Here is a 22,284-nt window from a genome sequence, read left to right on the forward strand (position 1 = left end):
ATCAGGCAAATAAAATGTGAATTTCTTATTTTGATTTGGAGACCCTTAAGCATTGTGTATCTGGTACCTGGCTGGTCAGAAATAAATGGAGCTTTTCAGAAATGGGTTAGTGGAGTTATCCAATTAACTGATAAAACCTAAATGCGTTTCTTTATTCGTTACCACCAGTATATTTTGGCAATTTAACAACTCTAGCAATGGCATTTGGGGCAATACAATTAAACTTTTATGGTAGTTAAACTTTCATTGGGCCTATTATACACCTAAATGAGGGTGAAAACTTGGAGGGGATGGGGGGAGGGGGGACACAATGTCATCAAATCTGTTGAGGATTCTCTATTTCATAACTTGGATATGAAACTTTCTGGGGTAATTGACTGCAAATTGTTTTCCAACCATGCAGTAAGGATATTGCAGCACATTACATTGAACACTTAAGAATATACTGCTGCTGACTGAAAAATGGACTCACTCCAATTATGTTACTTTTGCAACAGTGGTTTTCAGATGTGCATTAATATAAAGCTGATAATGTAACTTGGCAATTTGCTTCCTGAGTTCACTGAACAGAAGGTGTGAAATGATCTCCTGTAGGTAGTCTTGGGTTTCATTGAATACAAATATAATTGTGTGAAGCCAAGCTGCTGGACTGCCTGGGAACTTTTAAATGTTGAAAAATCTTTTTATGTCCAACTCTTGTTGCCACTTACAACATTAAAATTTAACTAGTATTTGGAAGTTGGCAAGCAGACCAAGTGGGAGTTCTTTAAAAGTTAAATGAACAATATTTCCGAACTAGTTTAATGATATGGTAGGGAGTAACATTGAAGCGGACATGATTTATGCAGCCATAATATCCCTGAGAGTTGCTTAAGCTTTGCTGACATTTTTTTTCTTCTATCCTCTAGTTTGGTTTAGAGTGAAGTTACATGTCAAGGACACAAAGACCGCTTTGGAAAGAAAGAAGTATGTAGCATTCTGGTTAGAACGTTATGCCAAAAGAGAGCCAGGGAAAGCTCTGACGGTGGTGTTTGACCTGAGTGAGACTGGATTAAGCAATATAGTAAGTATCTCAACGCCCCCTTTTTGCATGCATAAAGTGTTGCTTCCGATTTATTTTGTAGATTTTTTCTAATGGGTTACACCTCTTTGCATCGACCACATTTAATACCAATTTTGTATATGATCAATAATTTGAAATTAAATGTGTAACTGATTTAAAAATAATATAGTCCCCTTGTTAATTATGAATTTTCCTTAAATAGTTGTTAAATTGATGATTGGAGTTTTATTGTATCTTGAAGTATGACTGCAGTGAGCTTGCAGTTCCTACATGATGATCTCCTGGCAGAGCCGGCAAGTGAAGGCACGTGTCTTTTTATATGCAAGGAGAAGGGGTGCTGTCACTATCTCCAGGGTACAGTTGGCACTGGCTTGGCAGTCTATTGCCCACCTTTTTTGCTGGGCATGGAAACCTCAAAAGGAGGAGAAATTAATACTCTTATCAACAGAGTATGACTCGGCTCAGTAATAGCACATTTGCTTCTGAGTCAGAAGGTTTGTAGGTTCAGGGCCCTACTTTAGAGATTTTAAGCATTTAATCCTATACCTCATTGCAAGGGGTGTGGGGGGATGCGGGGAGGGGAAGACGGTTAATTTGCTTGGTATTTTCCAAATATAATTGCAGAAACATTTGAAAGTTTGCTCAATGCTAAGATGCCTGGCATTTTCTAAGAAATTTGATTTGCAGTTTATATTTTTTTAAATAATCAGCTTCTTCATGCTTTTAAAAAAAATTCTAGGATATGGACTTTGTGCGCTTCATCATCAACTGTTTTAAGATCTATTATCCTAAGTACCTTTGTAAGTACTGATCATCACTTTCCCCTGTTTCTTAGTATCCGATATATTTAGCGATCTTGTTACGATTCGAGATGAGTTCATCACTCATCAGTTCACTCCTGTTTATAGACAAGGGGCTAGAATTTCCATTCCATTTCCGCCAGTTTTCTCGGTGGTACTGCTCGTTTTTGGCGGAAGACCACCTGGCGAAAATTTCCACTCCATTTCAGAGTTCCGCCGCCGGTTTCGAAATACCACTAGGGAGCGGACTCCCGGCGTGCACCGCTGAAAAAACTCTTACCGCCCAAGTTTGGGCTCAGTGGTGACCCGTAGGCAAGATTGCAAAAAACACCCACGAAAAGCCGGAGCTGGGCGGTAGGTAAGTAGTCCTGCAAAAAAAGATAAGTTAGTGTTTTTTATAATTATTTTAAAATTATTTTACAGCGATTAAGATGAAAAGGGTCCTGAGAATGTTTTCTGATTTTTTTTTTTTTAATTTTGTTTTTTGGAAAAAATATTTTGTGTTTGTCCATCCCCCTCCTAGATCCAACCCGCAGCCTTGGTCTAAATTTGAGTAATTACCGCCCAATTTGCCCAGGATTGTGTTTTCCGCCGGGAATCTGCGTGTAAGACCCATTTTTCTTGCCGGGCGGTATTTTTTCCTTTTGTGTGCAATTTTTTGCCGGTGTTAATTTAAGAATCTTAGTGATCTTTTGGGCGGCAAACCGGCGGTGGTGGATTTTATGGAAATTCTAGCCCTTAAATCATGAATATTAAACTGCTTACCCTAATTTGTATCCTATTTCTACCACTTTGCTTATGTTCCGGTAAAGTGATGACCAATTTGTCTCACCATGTTAAGGCTGCTGTAGCAAGGGATTCTTGGTTACCTTTATCGGTTCTAGCTCTGCTCATTACTGTAAATCCATTTTAAAACCTGCAACTCTTGCTTGTATTTATAACCTGAAACATACAATGACGTCCCCTGATGGCCCAGTGGGTAAAAGCAGTACCCAATGTAGAACTAAGCCATACAAAGCAGTGGGCTCCAGCTTTGATTTTAGGTTTCTTAATTAGCCAATCTAACCTTGGCATCTCTGGTCTTGGTGCCCTAGGGCTAGGGTGTAAACCTGAGGGTTCCTGCTTCTTGGTCAGTGTCCAATGAAAGTATAGGTGTGTGCTGTCAGATGAGAATCTGATCAGGCTCAGCTATTGCATGCTCCACAGTCACGTAATTTGCCCAAACCAATTATCCAAGCTTAAACATGAAGAATGGTCAATTGGGCAAAGTATTGAAGCATAGTGAAACCCCAGCAAGTGTTAACACTTTTGTGGAGGAGTAAGGAAGAGTTGGGCAATTGAAGGGGGAAAAACATACTGTTCTCGTAGAATACAGATCAGATCAGATGAGCTGGTCAAGCTTCATTTGCATAGTTTATGAATTCATCTGGATCCATCTGGGCCATAGCCTTGTGACAGGTTTCCAAGTATGTTATGTGCAATATAGGATAACTGATTTTCCAATAAAGCTTTTATCTTTGATAACAAAGTGTAATGCTCTGGCAAAATATGACAAGAAATGTAAAAAGTAGGGAGGGGATTGCATATTACAGAAAATAAGATGGTGGAGAATTTTGTGAGCTGTAACTATATCCGGGTTCTGATGCCTGCAGTAATTTTTGAGCTTTGCTATCTTAATTTGTTGTCAGTCCCTTGTCACGCTGTCGTTCACGTTTGATATTCGAACTGCAATATAATCCTCCAGGTTAAAGTATTCCTTTAGTAAAAATCTCCTCTTGGTGCACGAGAAGACCGCATTTTTCCAGTAAAAGTTATCTCGTACAACATCATGTTTATATTAAAATTTTGTGATGGTGTAATGAGAAGCAGCAAAGCTCAGCAGTTTCAATGGCAGTAGTTAACAGCAGTATAAAAAACTTGGCAGTAGTGGATGAGATAAAATGAGAAAAATGGCAACAGAACAGGCTGTGTATATTACACGGGGATGAACAGAAGGATAAGGGTGAGCTCAAGGGTGTAGCATGATAAAGGAATTAGGGTGACCTTCGCACACTGAAAATTACATTCTTGTTTGATCATAGAGTTTTACAGCCCAGAAGAAGCTATTGGCCCATAGCACAAGTGCTGGATCTCTGGGGGAAAAAAACTATCCACTTAGTCCCCTTCCACTTCCCTTATAAAAGCTGTTATAGATTCTTGTATCACTGTAGCTGTTTCGTGTGGGAATTCCATATCCTAAAAATATATATTTAATATCCTCATCTCTCCCTTCGTTCTTTTGTTGATTTTTAGTTCATGCTTTATAGTTACTGACTTAGCAACCTGTGCAAATTTTTCCAGTTTTACTTGATCAAAAGCTCTCCATTTTGAATATTGCTATTGATCTCCTCTGAACCATTTTTGTTCCAACTGTGCCACATTCTAATTGCAACCTAACCAGTGATTCATGCACATTTTACATTCCCTCTGCTTTTTTTACTCTTAACATTAATTCTAACAGGAATGCATATGTGATATCATCTGAGTTGGCAGATTGAAAGTGATTCTCTTCATCTTTTCTTTTAACTGATACTGAATAGTGTATGGAACACGCTACCATTTATAATTTGAATTGGGATAGATGTGGGTTTACTTACTGATGAGAACTGCTGTAATGAGCACGTGCTACAAAATCAGGAAGATGTCCTACAATTTTTTTAAAAACCCACCGTTCTCACTGTTTATAACTTTTTTGAAACGTCTATCTCCGTTTTGTGTAAAAATGATTTTATTTAACTACCTACTGGTGGAGATACTGAATAGCACAGAAGTTTAGCAAACTTGGTTTCATACGAGACCTGGATTTGAAAGTTTACTCCTCATTCATTTCCAAACCGCTGAAGCTTCAACTCATGTGAATGCACAGTTTTTAGTTAATGCTAATTGAAACAGTTTGAAAGATGAACATATTTCAGCGTGCATGATCAAGGTATTAATTATCATTAATTTATTTTGCATCATGACTTGGAATAAGTGGATTAATTGATTATCTAAATGCTGCTTATTTGTTGAATGTCCAACTACCTTTTGATTTGAATTCATGTTGGCATTGGAATTCTCTACAATTACTATAAAGTAACATTTGAAAGTTATGAACACACCAAATAGCACTGTCTACTTCAATACCCATTCCACTGTCATTTATTTTTCTGGTTTGAAGCTACCATCAATCGTAATAAAAATGACAACTATCCATCTGAATATTCAGTATATCAAGATGATGAAAGAATACATGTTGTAAAAAGCTGCCAGCACCAAAACCTTTTTCCAGTTCCTTATAGTATAGACACTTTTCTTAATTTCTGGTACCAACTGTACAACTGGGGCTACTTCTAGGATTCGTCCACGTCTGAATGGATTGCAATGTCCTCCAGTATTGTTCATACCTCTAAGGGAAAAAAAACCCCTATGGGGGAAAAATTAAAATAGAAATATGATGCTACCTAATATAATCATGTCAGCTGATCTTCCATTTCCTCCACTCTCCAAATTAATAAAACTGGCAGACCGGAAACTTGTTGAATTGTGCTCCTGACAAGCAGGCTGTAAAACCCTACAAACATTAGTTTAAAATCAAGATAAGTGTCTTAATAAACCATTCTGGTTGCCTTGGATCTATAAAAACTTTAAGGCACAGCACGTGGTATATTTTGCCATTACAGATCTAACTGCTGGGCTCTCGTTGTTATCCATGCACAATTGCAGATTTAGATATGATTGATATGTGAAATGTTACTAATTAATCTGCTTTAGACTGTAATGTTTTGACAAGCTGGGAGCTATGTTCAAATAAAACTGAGTTTGGCTGACTAATTAGCTACAGCTTATATTTAGCTTATTGATTAGATTGCTTAAGGGCATATAATGTAATCTTTGCAATGATTTTGTGGTTTCTTCCATTTAAATTCAAAAATAATTCTGTCTTTTTTGTTGTAGCAAAAATGGTCATATATGAAATGCCATGGATAATGAATGGTAAGGAATCCTAACTCTTGTTAAATAATGAGTAACTTTGGACAGATGGACAAATAGGAATGTGTGATCTCTTGCATAAATTGCAATTCTTTTTCTATAGCTGCCTGGAAGATTGTGAAAACATGGTTGGGACCAGATGCTGTGAGCATGCTGAAATTTGCCAACAAAAGTGATGTGCAAGAGTATATAAATATTGAGTATTTGCCAGCACACATGGGAGGATATGTAAGTTGAACCATTCTAAGGAGCAAATCCTGTCTTTCTCAATATGTTGGTCGAGTAACACAGATCCTATGTAAATATAATTGATACCTGATAAAAACAGTGACCGCATTCTCTAGAATTTCAGTTAGATGAAAATGGAGTGAAGATTTTTTTTAAATATTTTGATCTAACAGAATTTGGAAAACCTAATGACTTAAATCATCTGAACTGGATCAGAACTAAAACATTTAAACCAAAATAGTTACTGATATTTTTCTGGTTTTAGTCAGCTTTCAAATACTAATGGCATCTGCAACAAACAAAGGATTTCATGTGTGGCTCTGCAGAACATTTTCCTTGCCTCATTTTGTATCCTGTATATATTTTGTTGGATTGCTACTGAATTGTTTTTTCCAAATACTGTTTAGGGCCTACCAGGCATGCAACCACAAAAATGAACTAAAATATTAAAGTCCTTGAGTATTAATACATAAGAAAACACCTTGATTTTTGATATAAAAGGACAAGAAATATAGCCAGTTTGTGTCTAGATTCTTCTGCATAACAACAAATCATTTGTTTATATGAAAGTCATCCAAAACACAGAAATTTTGAAGCACGTTTTTAAGTTCACACCTTAAATCTTGAAGGTGTTTCCCAATGTCACTGTATTCAACAAAATGTTTTTTTGTGCAAGTCAGTAATCATATCTAACTGTAGGATATTGTCAGCCCTACATTCGTCAACTGGGAGGAAGGACACTTGTCTTTTTCACTGCCCTGATCAAGGCCACACAATCAGAGATCATCTTGCAGGTTACTACGGTTACTGCATTTACAAAGAGTACTACTTGCAAAGTTCTTTTAGATAGATGGCAATGGCCCATAGGGACAAAGAGTTCTAGGTGCTAGAAGTTCAAGACATTATGGGCACAAGTTTGTCCTTAATGTTAACATGAGAAACCGCAGCAGGAGTAGGCCATTTGGCCCTTCGAGCCTGCTCCACCATTCAATAAGTTCATGGCTGATCTTCTATCTCAATTCCACTTTCCTGCCCTATCCCCATATCTCGATTCTCTTGGTATCCAAAAATCTTAGTTTTGAATATACTCAATGACTGAGCAGCCACAGCCCTCTGGGGTAGAGAATTCCAAAGATTCACAACCCTTTGAGTGAAGAAATGTCTCCTCATCTCAGTTCTAAATGGCCGACCCCTTATTCTGAGACTGTGGCCCCTAGTTTAGACTTCTTAGCCAGGGGAAACATCCTTTCAAAATCTACCCTGTCGAGCCCCTTAAGAATTTTATGTTTCAATGAGATCACCCCTCATTCTTCTAAACTCTAGGGAATGCAGGTTAATCTACTCAATTTCTCCTCGTAGGACAATCCCCTCATCCCAGGAATGTTCTTTGGTCTTTCTGCAGTGATGGAAATTGTGGATGATCTTATGGACATTCTTTGCAAACTGCACCTTTTACTTCACTCGAGATACTTTAGATACAAGATGAAATGCAAGTGTTTTAAAACAGAGCAAGAAAAATGTCTTTACAGAGAGAATTGTGAGGCTGTGGAATTCATTTCCAGGGTTAGACGTTGAAGCAGTACTGTCAACATTCAAGATTAAATTGGATAAGTGAAAAGGTAATGAAGGGATTTGAGAATAGGACAGGTAAATGTAATTGGCACTATTTGCTTGCGAGGAGGGTAAACAACACAGACTGGTTGGGCCGAGTGGTTCGTTCATATGCAACAATGTGATAGAAGAGTACCACGTGTTGGTTTCTCTCCTCTCTATTGAAATGTCCCATTTCAGATCTTAAACTATTCTTGTGAATTACTGCACCTTGCATAACAATTTTCTAAGAGCATGCTGTGGCTTTTCATTGCTTTCACCCTGTCGCACATTGGTTGCTGTCTCTGGTTTCACCAGGAGAAAGTGCTGCGTTCGGAATTTTAAAATTCCCGCCTTCTCACGACCACTCCATGACCAAATTTATTGTTTGATGTGATGTTGAGCCACATACTAATTAAAAAAGATCTCCAAATTGATCCAGAATCTGTTGGTTTATCTGATTTCAGTGGAGTGGGGTGTGATGCATGTCTCAGTTCTTGGACTAGGAAGGCCTGTGACCACTTGTGTGCATTTGTGGGGATCATGTCCCCAATGGTTGTAGTGGATGAAAATGGCTGTTTGGCTGAGGTATCAGATGGTTACTTAATCCTGAAATTACCACCTTCGAGGTCCTGTTTTTTTAAAGTTAGCTCCTGATACTTTCTCAGTAGAACTTCCTCCCCGTTCTTTCCTATGTTTTTGTTCCTGACATGGATCACAACAACTGATTCTTTGCCCTCCCTTTTCAGCTGCTTTATGATATCCCTTCCCCTAGCACCAAGTAGGCAGCACATGCTTTCCGACTCTCAATCGCGACTGCAGAGAATGCTAACTATCGCCCGAATGATCAAATCTCCTTTAATTGCAACCTTTCTGTTCTGCTCTCCCTCCCTCCACCCCATCCACCACTGAACTGCCTCCTGCTCCCCGGTGCCTTGATCAATATTGTGGCTGTTTTTCCCATAGCCGCCTTGCCCTCATGATTCTGCGTGGTGTGACTGAATTCTGCAGTAAATTATCCAGATATTCCTCCCCTACCTTGTGTGTCGAATTGCCTCTAACTCGCATTCTGTCTCAGCGCCTCTGAGCTAGAGTGACTCCAGGCAGAGATGTTTCCTACAGATGTTGTAATCTGGGACAGTCTTGCTGTCCATAATGTTGAATCTCGAGTTGAAACTTTGGGGCAAATTGCTAAAGCCTAGTTTACAAATTCAGGTTTTAACAGATGTCTGCCAATATTTAACTCAAACCCACCTGCATGTATATTTTCAAAAGGACTGATGTTGAGCAAAATTTCTTCAATTTGTTGATTGACAAATTGTAAGCCTGTGATTGTGATACTTGTGTTATTTTGTAGTAGATGAGCAGTACTTACTTGGAAGTGCAGCCATGTCATGTTGTTTCCCACTTTTGCATTGTGAAACTTAATAGCTGAAGGTTAAATTTGGGATTTTCCTTAAAGCTGTTGTTGAGCTCTTTATAACATGAATTTCATGATCATTGTAGCTGAACCTGGGGCAGCAAGCTGTCAGTGAAATCTTTGAACTGTGAACCTGAGAAAACGTGGCATAAAAAGAAGGGGATGGGAAAAGCGAGATAGCTGAAATTAAAATAGGATTTGTTAAATATCAATTTGGCAGTTGCTCTAGATGTGATTGGCTGATTTAGGAGACAGTTTGGCATGCCATTTGATGGGAAACTTCTTTATGGAGTGCATTTCCTTTTTTCAATCATGAGCTAGAATCTGCCCAGTGATCACATCTGGTTTTGGGCTTTTATGTAGGTGATTTCAAAGGACAAGCACCAGAGGCTATTTTTTTCTGCTTTAAGGAAGTTATACTGATGCTCACTGAGTTTTCAGTTCTGGCTGCCAGTATTATTCGGTTCATCCTTGGGTGAATGATGTTCATGGATGTTGTGGATAAACTGGCAATGACTAGCTTCCTACTAACTGTTCCCAGATTTCCACAGCAGCAACTGTTTGCCACAGCCCAGTTGTACACTCTTTTTGCAATTGGAATTCTGCCTTGTGTGGCTGCTGTGACTTTCTACCAGAGTCAACCCCAGAAAATGGTTTTAAGATCATCTGTTTCATTGTTGTAAACATGTAGGAGATTTTTGATACAGTGATGAGCAGTCATAATAGCAGTAACCATTGCAACAATAATATTGATCTAAAGATTTTTAAGTCTGTGTCATTTTTAAATTATAGTTAAAATGTGGAACTTGCTACCACAGCGAGTAGTTGGGGCGAATAGCATAGATGCATTTGAGGGGAAGCTACAGAAGTACATGAGGGAGAAAGGAAAAGAAGGTTAGGTTAGGTGAGGAGGCTCGTGTGGAGCATAAACACCAGGATGGACCAGTTAGGCCAAATGGCTGTTTCTGTGCTGTATATTCTATGTAATAGAAAATACCTAGGTTTAATTATATGCTGAAGATGGCAGCGGTATACAGGTACTACCAATATGTATTGTGCCATAATTCAATTATAGTACAATATTTCACAGAACACAAGATAGGGACATAAGGCCATTTGGGTCTGGATACAGGAACAGTCAAGACTATCCTCTTCCTACCTTTATTGCTCACTCAGCCTGCATGACTTTCCTCCGTTTTGAAGCAGGTTTTAAATATTTTTTGCCCAGGATTTTCTTTTCACCCTAATTAGGGCTTGAAGTTGCTCTTTAAGGAAACTTTTAAAAACTAGTGGCAGGGCGATATGGAGTCCATAACTGAGCTCTTTCAACACAAACTGAAGGGAACTCATCCATTCCAATCATTGCTTTAAAAAAAAACTTTTTTTTTTAGTTCACTTAACTTCAATTTCCTTTTGCTGAAAGTGCTATTTTGCAACCTGGATAGAACATTTATGGCAGTTCTCAATAGACATCACTTAAATTAAAGTAGTGGTGATTTTGGAAAGGACTATCCTATGACCGGAAATAACAGTGTACTCTAGTCAGACTTTTTATGAGCTGTGGAAGAAAACCACTGTTGTGAGTCACTGTACTTTAATTGGCCAATCTATGGGCCCAAATTTGCCCAGGAGTTGCTCCGTTTTTTTTTTTGGAGCAGGTGGATTTTTCTGGAGTATCTTTAAAAATCCCCATCCTGCACATTTAATTTGCGCCAGTGTAAGTGAGGTAATTAGGATTATTTTTTTTTTTCAAAAGTGGGTGTTACCAGCCACCTATGCCTGTTTTGGTCATTTAAGACAGTTTGGACAGCTAATAATTGCTCCAAACTAACTTAGGCCAGCGTTTGTGGCCACACAGAAAACCCTTGCAGAGAGTTAAGAAGTCAGCGCAGGTGAGTACTTTATGACTTGACGAAAGAATGTGAATAGGATCTACCTGCTATACAGGACTGACAAACTTCGCAAAGTTAATTTACTATACAACAGAAGCATTCATGGAAGCTTAAACGACAAAAATAAAAGAAGTAAAGAGACAAAACATCCCCCCCCCCCCCCCCGGATCAGCAGTCTCCTCGCACCAACCTGTTTCTTGTAGCCCTCAGCGCGCGAAGGCAGCAGCCGGCCTGTGTGGCAGGCCACTCGGCCCGGGTTAGGGACGGGACGCGTTGGGTCCCATGCTGCAGGCACGCATCATCACTATCATGGGAGGAGTTACTGCGCTTGCGCGAAGGCTCCAACGCGCATGCGCAACGCTGTCAGCACTGTTACAGATGCTGGGCTCTAGCCCCGCCCCCCTGCTTGCTCTTTCAGCAGCACAGCCCTAGCTCCGCCTCCCACTGTGCTTGCCGCCACACCATGCCAAGGCCAAGGACGGTCCACGGAGCGGGGAGAATATGGAGCTACATTATCGGTACTATTTTGGGAGCAGAAAGTTGGCGCACCTCAAGTAAGTGTGCCGTTTTAACCAGAGGACCAAATTTGGGCAAGGCAGTTCTAAATGGTGATCCACTTCAATTTTTGTTATGGCTGGATTGTTAGTTGTGCACTTGTTGCTTCCAAACAGTGTGTCAAATAGCTGATTAAGGTGAAAGCTGCTAGTTAGCAAACAGTTCCAATTACATTAGACTCTAAGCACCCTGCTCTTAAAAGAAAAGAAAGACTTGCATTTATATAGTGCCTTTCATGACCACTGGATGTCTCAAAGTGGTTTACAGCCAATGAAGTACTTTTGGAGTGTAGTCACTGTTGAAATGTGGAAAACACAGCAAGCTTCTACAAACAGCAATGTGGCAATGACCAGATAAACTCTTTTTGTTATGTTGATTGAGGGTTAAATATTGGCCAGTACACCAGTGATAACTTCCCTGCTCTTCTTCGAAATAGTGCCATGGGAGTAGGAGAATAGCAAGGGGCCAGAATTGGATGGGGGGGTGCGGCAGTTGTAGGGCTGGAGGGGTGAGACATCGGAGGGATTTTGGAAACAAGAATTGTAAATTGGGCGATGCCAGAGGCCGCAGGGGTTTAGAGAGAGGTGGGTGCAGAACGAGCTCACCCTGAGCGGTTTGACATCTCATCTGAAAGACGGCACCGCCGACAGTGTAGCACTCCTTCAGCACTGGTGAGTGTGCTACACATTGAGCTACAGCTGACATTATTGTCAGTTATTCTGTGGCATTATGACTAATAGAATTTTAAGTTTATTTCTTGTTGGTGTTCAATCTTAGAAATTGAACATTGTGATTACCAAAATGCTGTATGGGAAGAGCACTATGCCTTTCTTTGTACTGTAGTTGTAATTTAAATCCAACTACAAGACAATGTTGGAATATAAAAGTAAGGACTTGCATGTCCTGGGATTTGGTTTAACATCTTCTTTGAAAGACAGCACTTCTGACAGAGCAGAAATCCCGCAGTGCTGCACTGAAGTGTCAACCTGGATAATCCTCAAGGAGTGGGGCTGGAACCCTAGGACCTTCTGACTCGGGAGAGAGTGCTATCACTGAGCCAAAGCTGATGTGTATAGCGTTTACTCTGTGTCGGAGCCCTGATATTTTTTTATCAAAGCCTATCTTCCTAAACTCTATTCCTTAGTTGCCTAATTAAGATTGTAATTGTACAGTGAATTGAAAAAAATGTAAATTTTAGAAAGCTGAATGTAAGACTAGAATATTTAAGTGTCTTTTGTTTGCTGTAGCTTTTCATGTTGCGGGCACAAGGAACACTTCACAACAGTGATGGTGTGATTCAGCTTTCATAAATTTCAAGTTTGTACACCATCAACATGCAACTTTATAGGCGGTAATGTGGTTGGGGAAAATGTTTAATTGCTTGATTAAATATTACTGCAAAAATATTGACTTTTAATAAAGTTCTCTCCAGATTTTTGTCCCAGTTCTGGGCCCTGATCTTGCAATTGACCCATACTTTAACTAAACTGGTCATTTGAATCTGTTTGTGTCAGTTATGAACTCTCAAAGGAAAAGTACTATATTACAGAGAATGGAAGAGGCTCAATTTTATTTCTGCCCCAACAAAATTTAATACATTTTCACTATTTCTATTATAAGGCATATGTTTTAAGTTGAAAAATGAAATGCAATGATCTTCCAGCATCTGAAAAGATAGGTTAGAGTTTCAAGTGTAATTCTCTGATGAGAGCTACACTCTGGTCAGCATGTGAAAAGGAAAGAGGAATTGTTCAATCAGCTGTATACTTCCAGCTCTTTCAGGGTTTTATTTCAGATTTTGTCGCATTTTTTTCTTGTTACGTTCTTGACGAGACGTGCAGTATTTACTAACCTTGCATCAGTCGTGTCTCGAGCTGCTGCTACCAGTGCCTGCCAATACTTTGAGCTGTTACCTTTCTCGAGCTTCCCTGTGGCTGCTGCTGATTCCCTGAAACTGTTGCTGTCCTTCCTAAACCAGTTTATTTCCCATCCCAATACTACTACCTCCAATATTAACTGTAGCAAAGATCACAACCCCCTAAGGAATTTAACTTTTGAAACTTTTGTATCCAACTGATGTATGAAATTATTGTTTCTATCCAACTATTTTAACCTGAAAAATTTAACTACAAAAATATTTTCCAGCATTTAAACTTTGTTACTACTTGTGCTATAATGGAGAGAACCAATTTACTTTTGGTTCCTTAGTTCACAGTGAAAGAGTTAAAGAAATTTGAGGGTTTTTTCCCCAACAACTTGTATGTTTTGAATGTTCTAATCTAAAACTTGATCTTAATGTAACTGTCCCTTTTTTTAGGATCCTTTTAAATATAGTTACCCACCATTGCCAGATGATGATTTTCAAACACCCATATGTGAAAATGGTCCAATCCTAGGTGAAGATGAATTGGATGAAAAAGAAAAAGGAGGTGGAGACAGCAAGGACACTGTTGACACTAACCACAATGAAGAATCCTTGCAGAAACCCAAAAAGGTAGAACTTAATACAATTTACTAAAATTGTTGTCAAGTTAAACTAGATAATTTGGAACTTGTAATCATCGAGTTTGTTGTTCCAGTAATTTTTTGGTTCCTTTTCTAAATGTCTTACACATTTGTCTGTTAATTGCAACATTCCATACACCTATCCATACATATGTGGCTGGCTCAAATATATTGATAACATAAGCATATTACAACTAGACAGGTAGGAACACTACCAATAAACAAATAACATACAAACATGTATGAAAAGAAAGGTGGATAAAGACCATTAGCCCATCAATGCTCACCCAATCATTAGATCATGCAATCTCACTCTTCCTAATTGCTGGTGAAGCTAATTTCTGAGGGAGGGGAAAAAACAGCAAAAGCCTATTGCCATTTTTAAGAAAACATCGGGGAAAATTCTTCCATGTCTGTAAGGCAACCAGGCATGCTGCAGGAGACTCTGGTTACTCATACTTGTACAATAGACATACTTGTACTATCCCCTTCTTCTCTCCCACTCCCACAAGTCCCAATTGCTTTAGGAGCACACAACTATCTCCATCCCATCGAATTGGTCCCAAAGGTTAGAGACATTTTACCTCTGATGCCCTTCTATAGCCCTGTTTGTCAAAAAGTTATCGATTACCATATATAAACAAAATATATTTTTCTATCTCGGGAGTTAGTTTTACCAGACAAATTGGGAGGTGTTTAGAAAAGTATTTGGTTTGATTCAAAACCAGTACATACCCCTAAAAAGCGAAGGCTCCACTTGTGTAGTTGAGCAACCATGGCCAACAAACAAGCTAAGACACAGTATGAAGCTAAAAGAAAAGGTTTACATGAATGCAAGGAAAAGTGTAAATCTAACAGTCTGAGAGCTAGACAAACAACAAAAGCTGCAAAGAATGTATTGAGATGCAAACCGGGAACATTTTTTTTTTAAACTCTGGTGATATGAAGGGTAACAGCAAATGCTTTTATAAATATAGTAAGAGAAAATGAGTGGTAAAGAGGAATATGGGCCCATTTAAGACAAATACAGGCAAGACTATAATGGACAATAAGGAAATGGCTGACCTACTAAATGAGTTCTTTGTATCAGTTTTCAAAGTGGAGAACCAGGACAAAATTCTAGTGCTACAAGGGAACCTAGTAACCAGCCATGGGTGGATCTTTGTGAATTTAATATAAGTAAAAATATGATGCTGGAGAAAATTATAGGATAAATTATAAGATAGACAAATCTCCAGGAGCTGATGGTTTCCTCTCCAGATACTAAAAGAAATGGGTGAGGAAGTTACAGATTAATAATAATTATCCAAATCCTGTAGGTTCAGAAATTTCACACGATTATTTAAGAAGGGAGGAACAGGCAAGGTAACTCAGACATGTCAGTTTAACATGAGTTGTGAGGAAGTTACTGGAACCTATCATCGGGATAGTGACTGAGCACTTGAAGTATGAGCTGATCAGAACATCGGTATGGATTTATGATGGATCGGCAATGTCTGACTAATGTAGTTGTTTTTTTTTGAGGAGGTCACTAGTATGGTGGATGGGGCGTGTCTAGGAATATTGTCTCTATGAACTTCCAGAAGGCATTTTATAAGGCTCCGCACAAGTAATTATCAAAAATGAAAGCGCATGGAATTGGAGATAACCTTGTGATGTGGGGTAGTAATTTGTTGGGAGGTAAGAGACAAAGAGTAGGCATACAGGAAACATTCTCTGGTTGGTGAGATGTGACCAGTGGTGTACAGGGACCTCAGATTTTTGCCATGTATATTAATGACTTGAATGAAGGAATAGAGTTGCATATCCCGGTTTGCAGATGACATTAAGTTAGTAGGCATAGTAAGTTGATTAGATGGGAGCAGGAAGTTACAAAGGAACATAGACAGACTAAATGGATGGGCAAAAGTATGGCAGATGGAGTTCAATGTGAGGAAGTGTGAGCTCATCCACTTTGGATCTGAGAAAGACAAAACAGAATATTTTCTTAATGGTGACAGACTCGACAAAAAGATTTAGGTGTCCATGTACACATCATTACAAGCTTGTGCACAGGTACAAAAAGTAATCAAAAAGGTGAATGGAATGGTGGTCTTTATCTCAAGGGGCTGAAATACAAAAGGGAGGTTGTTGTGCTTTAGTTTTATAGAACCTTAGACCCCATCTGGACCACTGTGTTCAGTTTTGGGCACCACATCTCTGGAAAGATAAGTCGGCCACGGAGTGGGTACAATACAGACTCCCAGAATGATACCAGAGCTTAAAGGGTTAAATTATGAAGATAGGTTTTATAAACATGGTTTGTATTTCGTTGAGTTTAGAAGTTTGAGAGGGTAATCTAATCAAGATATTTAAAATGGTAAAGGGATTCAATAGAGGAGATCTAGAAAAATTATTTCCTCTGGTGGGGTGTCCAGAGCAATGGTGATAATCTTGGGAGTGAAATCAGAAAGCATTTTTTTTTCTCTTAAAGGGTAGTGGAAATCTGAAACGTTCTCTCAAAAGTATGTGGATGCTGGGTCAATTGAAATTTTCAAGACTGAGATTAATGGATTTTTGTTGGGTCACAGTATCAAAGGATATGGATCAAACCAGGTGAACAGAATTGAGTTACAACTCGGGCATGATACAGTCGTGGCAGAAGAGGCTGGAGGTGCTAAATGGCCTACTCCTGTTCCTATATTTTTATATCGCTCTCACACATGCACATAGACACGTGCAGGAAATGAAGGATGTTATTGTCTGTGTACATCCTTTCCCGAGCAACACAATTTGTTTTGTGATTGACTTGAGGCTGTATTTATTGATGGCACTTCACCACAGGAAGGACTTTGGGTCCAAGTTCATATTTCTACTGTGGTTCACTTACATATTGGCCTTAAAGGGACAGGCTACCTTAGCAGATAGTTCTGCCCAATTTGAAAGGACTATTGGGACATGAACATACCCTGCTTATTGTATAATTGTGTTGCGTTTTATAATCTTTGTCATTCTGAAACACATTCTCTTTGCTGTGAGCAGCACCATGGGAGATCTGCTAGTTTTTAAAAAAATGTAAAGTCTTTGCATTCTCCTGATTCCTCCACCCAAAAAAAATGCAATTTTTATTTTGGTTTTGTTGTGTAGACATAGCCTGAACAATATGTTATAGTAATGTGCTATAGTGTGTGTATATGGGATCTCTTAAGGAGACAATCATAAGTGTGTTAGACTTTGTAATCTGTGATCTACAATGATAGATTACTATACTTACAAATATAAGTAATAAACTGTTAAACTATTAATTTTAGAAGGGATGTTTCTTATTGGCTACCGTAACTTTGTTTCTGCTCTCTTTTTACACTTATTTTTCTCCTAGTTGTTTTCTCTTACCTTCCCTGGACCATAGATTCATGCCATCTGGCATTTAGCACATGGAAAGCAATAAAGAAAGGTTATTGAAATGGCTCCTATGAGTTGCAAAAGATCAGCCTGTGGTGATTGGGTCTGGCACATCTAATATTTTATTTGCTTCCCTTTCTGTTTGGGGGGGGTTGGGGTGTGGGTGAGAAAACAACTGCCCTGCTCTGCTTTAACCCTCCCCCACCCACCACCCCAAACTTCAGAGTTATTGTGTGTGGAGCAGAACCATCCACATTCTTCCACTCTGTACAAATGTGTTGAGGACCAGTGTGCAACGTTGTGTGTTCCATTAATTCTGTACTTTCCATTATCAAACATGGGATATGTTGCAACAAAACTGATGAAAATTCCTGTGCAATCACTTGCTCAGCCCTAATCTATTAGACAGTCCTCTGACCTGTAGTTTTATGATACCAGTTAATGTCCTTACAATCTATGCTTTTAAAATTGTCCCTGAAAGTGTCTTTCTAACCTTTACTTTTTAATGTGTTGAGTGATTATCGTGATAAATTGGGCAGTTAAATAATATAAATGTGATTCAGCAAGGGGGGCTTTCTTTTCAGTTGCATAATCAAATTACAGAAACTCCCCTTGTAGCACTGTTTGAATAGTTTAGTTCCTTTTTCCAAACATTTCGTATGCAAGGACATTGCTGACATCCAATGAAACAATTTTTTCATGAGTTAATACCAGAATTTGTTTTCTGTTCCCGTATATTAGATTTGATTTGAATAGTCACCCTAAATTCTGTACTTCTGTTTTTTGTTTGGAGATAGAACCAAATTGGAGGATAACTAAATGTTTCTGTAGATTAGGCTCCCATATATCAATCTATAAAATTAGTTGCCACATGCTGCAACAGGTGTGTAGTTTCCTTTCGCGAAATACATACTTTAATTTGCATGTAAAAACATTGAATTAATTGTTTACTTCTCGTACTATGTTCTCCTATATCAGTTGCTAGTTTTTGCTCCTTTAAATTTACACTTACCGAATTAATTATAGAATCAGAGTTCAGTTAGATGTGGTGAATATAATGTGATGTGAAATCTTTCTCTTTAGTAAGATATGAATTCATTTTGTTTTGTATACAGGTTTCTTTTGATGATATTGATCGACCAGATTCAAAGACAAAATCAGCAAAGAAACCACAAACTGTATTCAGAGGATCATTGCTACACATAAGGTATTTCAGTTACATTTATATATGATGCATACCAGCTAATCTCCTGTTGTAGTACATTGTTTTAAACTATGTAATGTACGATCGGTCATTAGAGATACTGATTTATGGTGATTGAATAGTTGAAATTGTGTCTTTAATATTTGATTATTAATGGTATTTTCAGGCTTAAATTGTGATTATGTCCATGGTTTTATGGAAATTGTGCATCAGTGCCCTTGGTTATTAGGTTTGTGTTTAATTGTGTACTGAATTGTATATCTAACTTCATTTTATAATGGCCAGGGTCTAGAGGAAGGTGGCAGGGAAGCTGCTGGAGGTTATAGGTATAGGTAGGTAGGAACCATGTGGAAATACTGAGGGGGGAAGGTGGTGTGATTGTACTAGTGTAGGGAGGATGGTCTGGGGGAAGCATGCTGTGGGGAGTTGGAGGTGTGGAGGGATGTTGTGACACGAGTACTGAGTGGGAGTGGGGTCCTTGGGCACATAGTGTAGCGGGTTATGGGGGTCTGGTAGTGGTATATCAGGAGTGTGGAAATGGTGGCACGGTGGTCTTGATAGATGGGAGCACTGAAATGGTGATGGTGTTCATGCCGGTTTTTGGGTTTTGCCAGATTTCGGATCTCGCTGTTGGCACTCCTCCCCTCCTGTCGATCCTCGCCTCCCACCCCTCGCCGCCAGAACAGGCCAGGTCCCGAGGGTTCCGGATAAGGGAGGTTTAACCTGTAGTACCATGCAAGATGTGGGTCTTCATATCCTACATCACAATATAGTGCCTTTATTTCAACAGCGAATTAATGAAAAATGAATTGTACATTAGTTGCCTTTTGTCTGGTCTTTTTGAAGTAGTACAAAAGTTTGGAACTTGAGTTTTTGCAAATCTATATGCTGAGCTCGGAGAATTCCATGTATAGTACAGAGAAGCTGAAACAGAACATAACTTGTGACAGAACATAACTTGTGTGGTGTGCAGATCTCTTCTGTCGCATTGAGTGTCCTGTGTAACCATTGTTTTGTGTCCATATACTTGCAGTACGTATATTTTTTAACCAATTATATAATTGTTCTTTTTGTTTTTTTTAAAATAGTCCTGCTGAAGATATTCACTTTGGCTCTAAAGAAAGAGGAGAAACAAAATGTTTGATAGTTTTGACCAATGTGACAAAGAACCCTGTTGCTTTTAAGGTAAGTTCTTTGATTTAGTAATCATTCTGTTTGTGGAATTTGAATCAGTCATTTGTGTTAAGTCTTTAAGTAGCTCACCTGTTTGGTTGCATGTGGTTTTAATTGCCAATTAAAGTACACACTCTTTAATTGTGTAGTTATGGGAATTGAGTAGAATGGGCCTATATTCTCTGAAGTTTAAAAGAGTGAGAGGTGATCTAATTGAAACTTATAAAAATCTTAGAGGGCTTGACAGCATAGATGCTGAGAGCCTGCTTCCCCCTAGCTGAAGAGTCTAGAACTAGGGTTCACAGTCTCTGGATAAGGGGTCGGCCATTTAGAACTGAGATGACCGAGATATTTCTTTACTCAGAGGGTTGTTAATCTTTAGCCTTCTCTACCCCAGGCGGCTGTGCATGCTGACTCGTTAAGTATATTTAAGGCCGGGATCTATAAATAGATTTTTGGACACCGAGAATCATGGGAAATGGGAGTTAAGGGAGAAGATCAGCTATTCTGTGCTGTTAATTCTATGATAGAATAGCGGAGTAGGCTCAAGGGGTTGCACGGCCTACTTCTGCTCCCGTTTCTTCTGTTAATTGGCTGTATCTGTAGTGAAAGTGAATGTATTTAAAGAATTCTTGCAATATATCTATATTTCTCCCAAAATAATTTAGTTCTTTCCATATATACTGTGATTCATTCCAAAATGGAAATTTGTGAATACCATCTGGGTATAAATGTACCATAACTTATCCCGATATGTAAATCCTGGAGATGACATTTTTAAAAGAAAAGTCTTGCATTTATATATCTTCATTCATGACCACAGGACATCCCAAAGCGATTTACAGCCAATTAAGTACTACTTGTAATTTAATCACTGTTGTAATGTAGGAAATGTGGCAGCCAATTTGGGCACAGCAAAGTCCCACAAACAGCAATTTGAGAGTGACCAGATAATCTATTTTAATGTTGGATAAGGGATAAATAATGGCCAGGATGCTGTTGATAATTCCCCTGCTCCTCTTCCATAGCATCTTTTACTTCCACCTGAGAAAGCAGGTTTAACTTCTCATCCAAGTGACCTCTGACAGTACAGCACTCCCTCAGTATTGCACTGAAGTGTCAGCCTAGATTACGTGCTCAAGTCTCTGGAGTGCAAAAGATTAGTTTGCCATTCACAGTAGATTGCCCAAGGATGCATTTGAAGTACCCCTCTCAAAGATAGATGTTTTCCATGGGTGGCCTCGGAATGTCATTTGAATCATTTTAAGAGCAGTTGTACTGCATTTAAAGTTAATATAAGTGCAGTGTTAGAATTTTAGGTACTTTTTCTCTTAACGCTGCAGTAAATTAGTCATTCTGAAAATTACCAAAGCTTGTAATTTCTAAACATTTTCTTCATCTTAATATCAAGTGCTGAAAAACAATGTTTCTTTTAAAGATTGAACCTTCTTTACATTATTGATTTTAGACAGTTATTTCTCTGTAAAGATTATGGCCTCAATTTTGGCCGAGCCCATTTTTCGGCACACTTACTGGAGTTGCGCCGCTTGTGTTCCGAGATGCGGCGAAAAAATGTTGGAACTTTGGCCGCTGTCTGGCCTCTTCACTGCAGTCGCGCAGCGTGGCCAGTCGTTCTGCGCTGGAAAATGTGCCGGGATGTCTGCACGTGCGCAGTGGTGACTAGTGATGGCCGCGCATGTGCAGTAGCGCTGCGAGTTGGCAATCTGCCATTAAAGAGCTGCTTGAGTCTTCGCGACCGAATTTCTGAGGTAGAATATCTTTCTTTCTTGTTATTCATCTATTCACTCAGGGCTTATCTGTTAATGCTCTCGCTCTTAAACTAGCTAGGATACAGAGAAAGGCAATTAGAGTTGATTCTCAGATGCAAGCAATGCGGAGAGACAGAGCTGAACTTTGTTTCATTGGAGAAAAGATTAAAAGGGGGAGGGGGGGTAACATGAATCCTGTCCTTAAAATTCTGAGAAGCACTAATTATGTGCTATTTATTTGGATTGAACTTTGGACACAGTGAGACTAGAGATTGGAAGTCTTTCCCCCCCCCCCCCCCCCCCCCCAACCCCAAGCCTCTCCGTTGTCTTGCTTGCAGCCTCTCCGTTGAATCCCGATGCCGGCTAGTTCACTCGCTCCCGCCCCTAGCCCAGGCCGAGTGGCCTCCCGTACCGGCCCACTGCCTTCCTGGGCCGAGTGCAGAAAGGTGAATTGCAGTTTGAAGATGAAGGTAGGACTTTAATTTTTTATTTTTTTATAGAATTGTTAGTAGTTTTTGTTTGCAAACATTGCTACGAGTAAGGTTTAGTTGGTTTAGGTCCAAGTCCTCTCCACTTCCTGCCCCTAGCCCAGGCCAAGTGGCCTCCAATGTACCTACCTGCGCCGATTTCTTTATCTCTCCGCAAGGGTTTTCTGAAGTGGCCATATACGTTGGCCTAAGTGGAAATGCAGTA

At 39.2% G+C, this 22,284-nt stretch overlaps 1 protein-coding gene across 3 annotated transcripts in view; it reads left to right on the forward strand.

Annotated features, from left to right (window-relative positions):
* Positions 1–22,284, forward strand: part of mospd2 (motile sperm domain containing 2) — a 98,207-nt gene that overhangs the window by 28,823 nt on the left and 47,100 nt on the right. For all 3 annotated transcript variants that reach the window (XM_070893915.1, XM_070893916.1, XM_070893917.1), the window contains exons 5-11: positions 909–1,063; positions 1,803–1,863; positions 5,839–5,877; positions 5,978–6,102; positions 13,877–14,053; positions 18,561–18,652; positions 19,738–19,834. In XM_070893915.1, the coding sequence (XP_070750016.1) occupies positions 909–1,063; positions 1,803–1,863; positions 5,839–5,877; positions 5,978–6,102; positions 13,877–14,053; positions 18,561–18,652; positions 19,738–19,834 (746 nt within the window). The remainder of the gene's footprint in view (positions 1–908; positions 1,064–1,802; positions 1,864–5,838; positions 5,878–5,977; positions 6,103–13,876; positions 14,054–18,560; positions 18,653–19,737; positions 19,835–22,284) is intronic.

This window comes from Pristiophorus japonicus, chromosome 11 (assembly GCF_044704955.1).
Source record: "Pristiophorus japonicus isolate sPriJap1 chromosome 11, sPriJap1.hap1, whole genome shotgun sequence".
NCBI classification, from domain to species: domain Eukaryota; kingdom Metazoa; phylum Chordata; class Chondrichthyes; family Pristiophoridae; genus Pristiophorus; species Pristiophorus japonicus.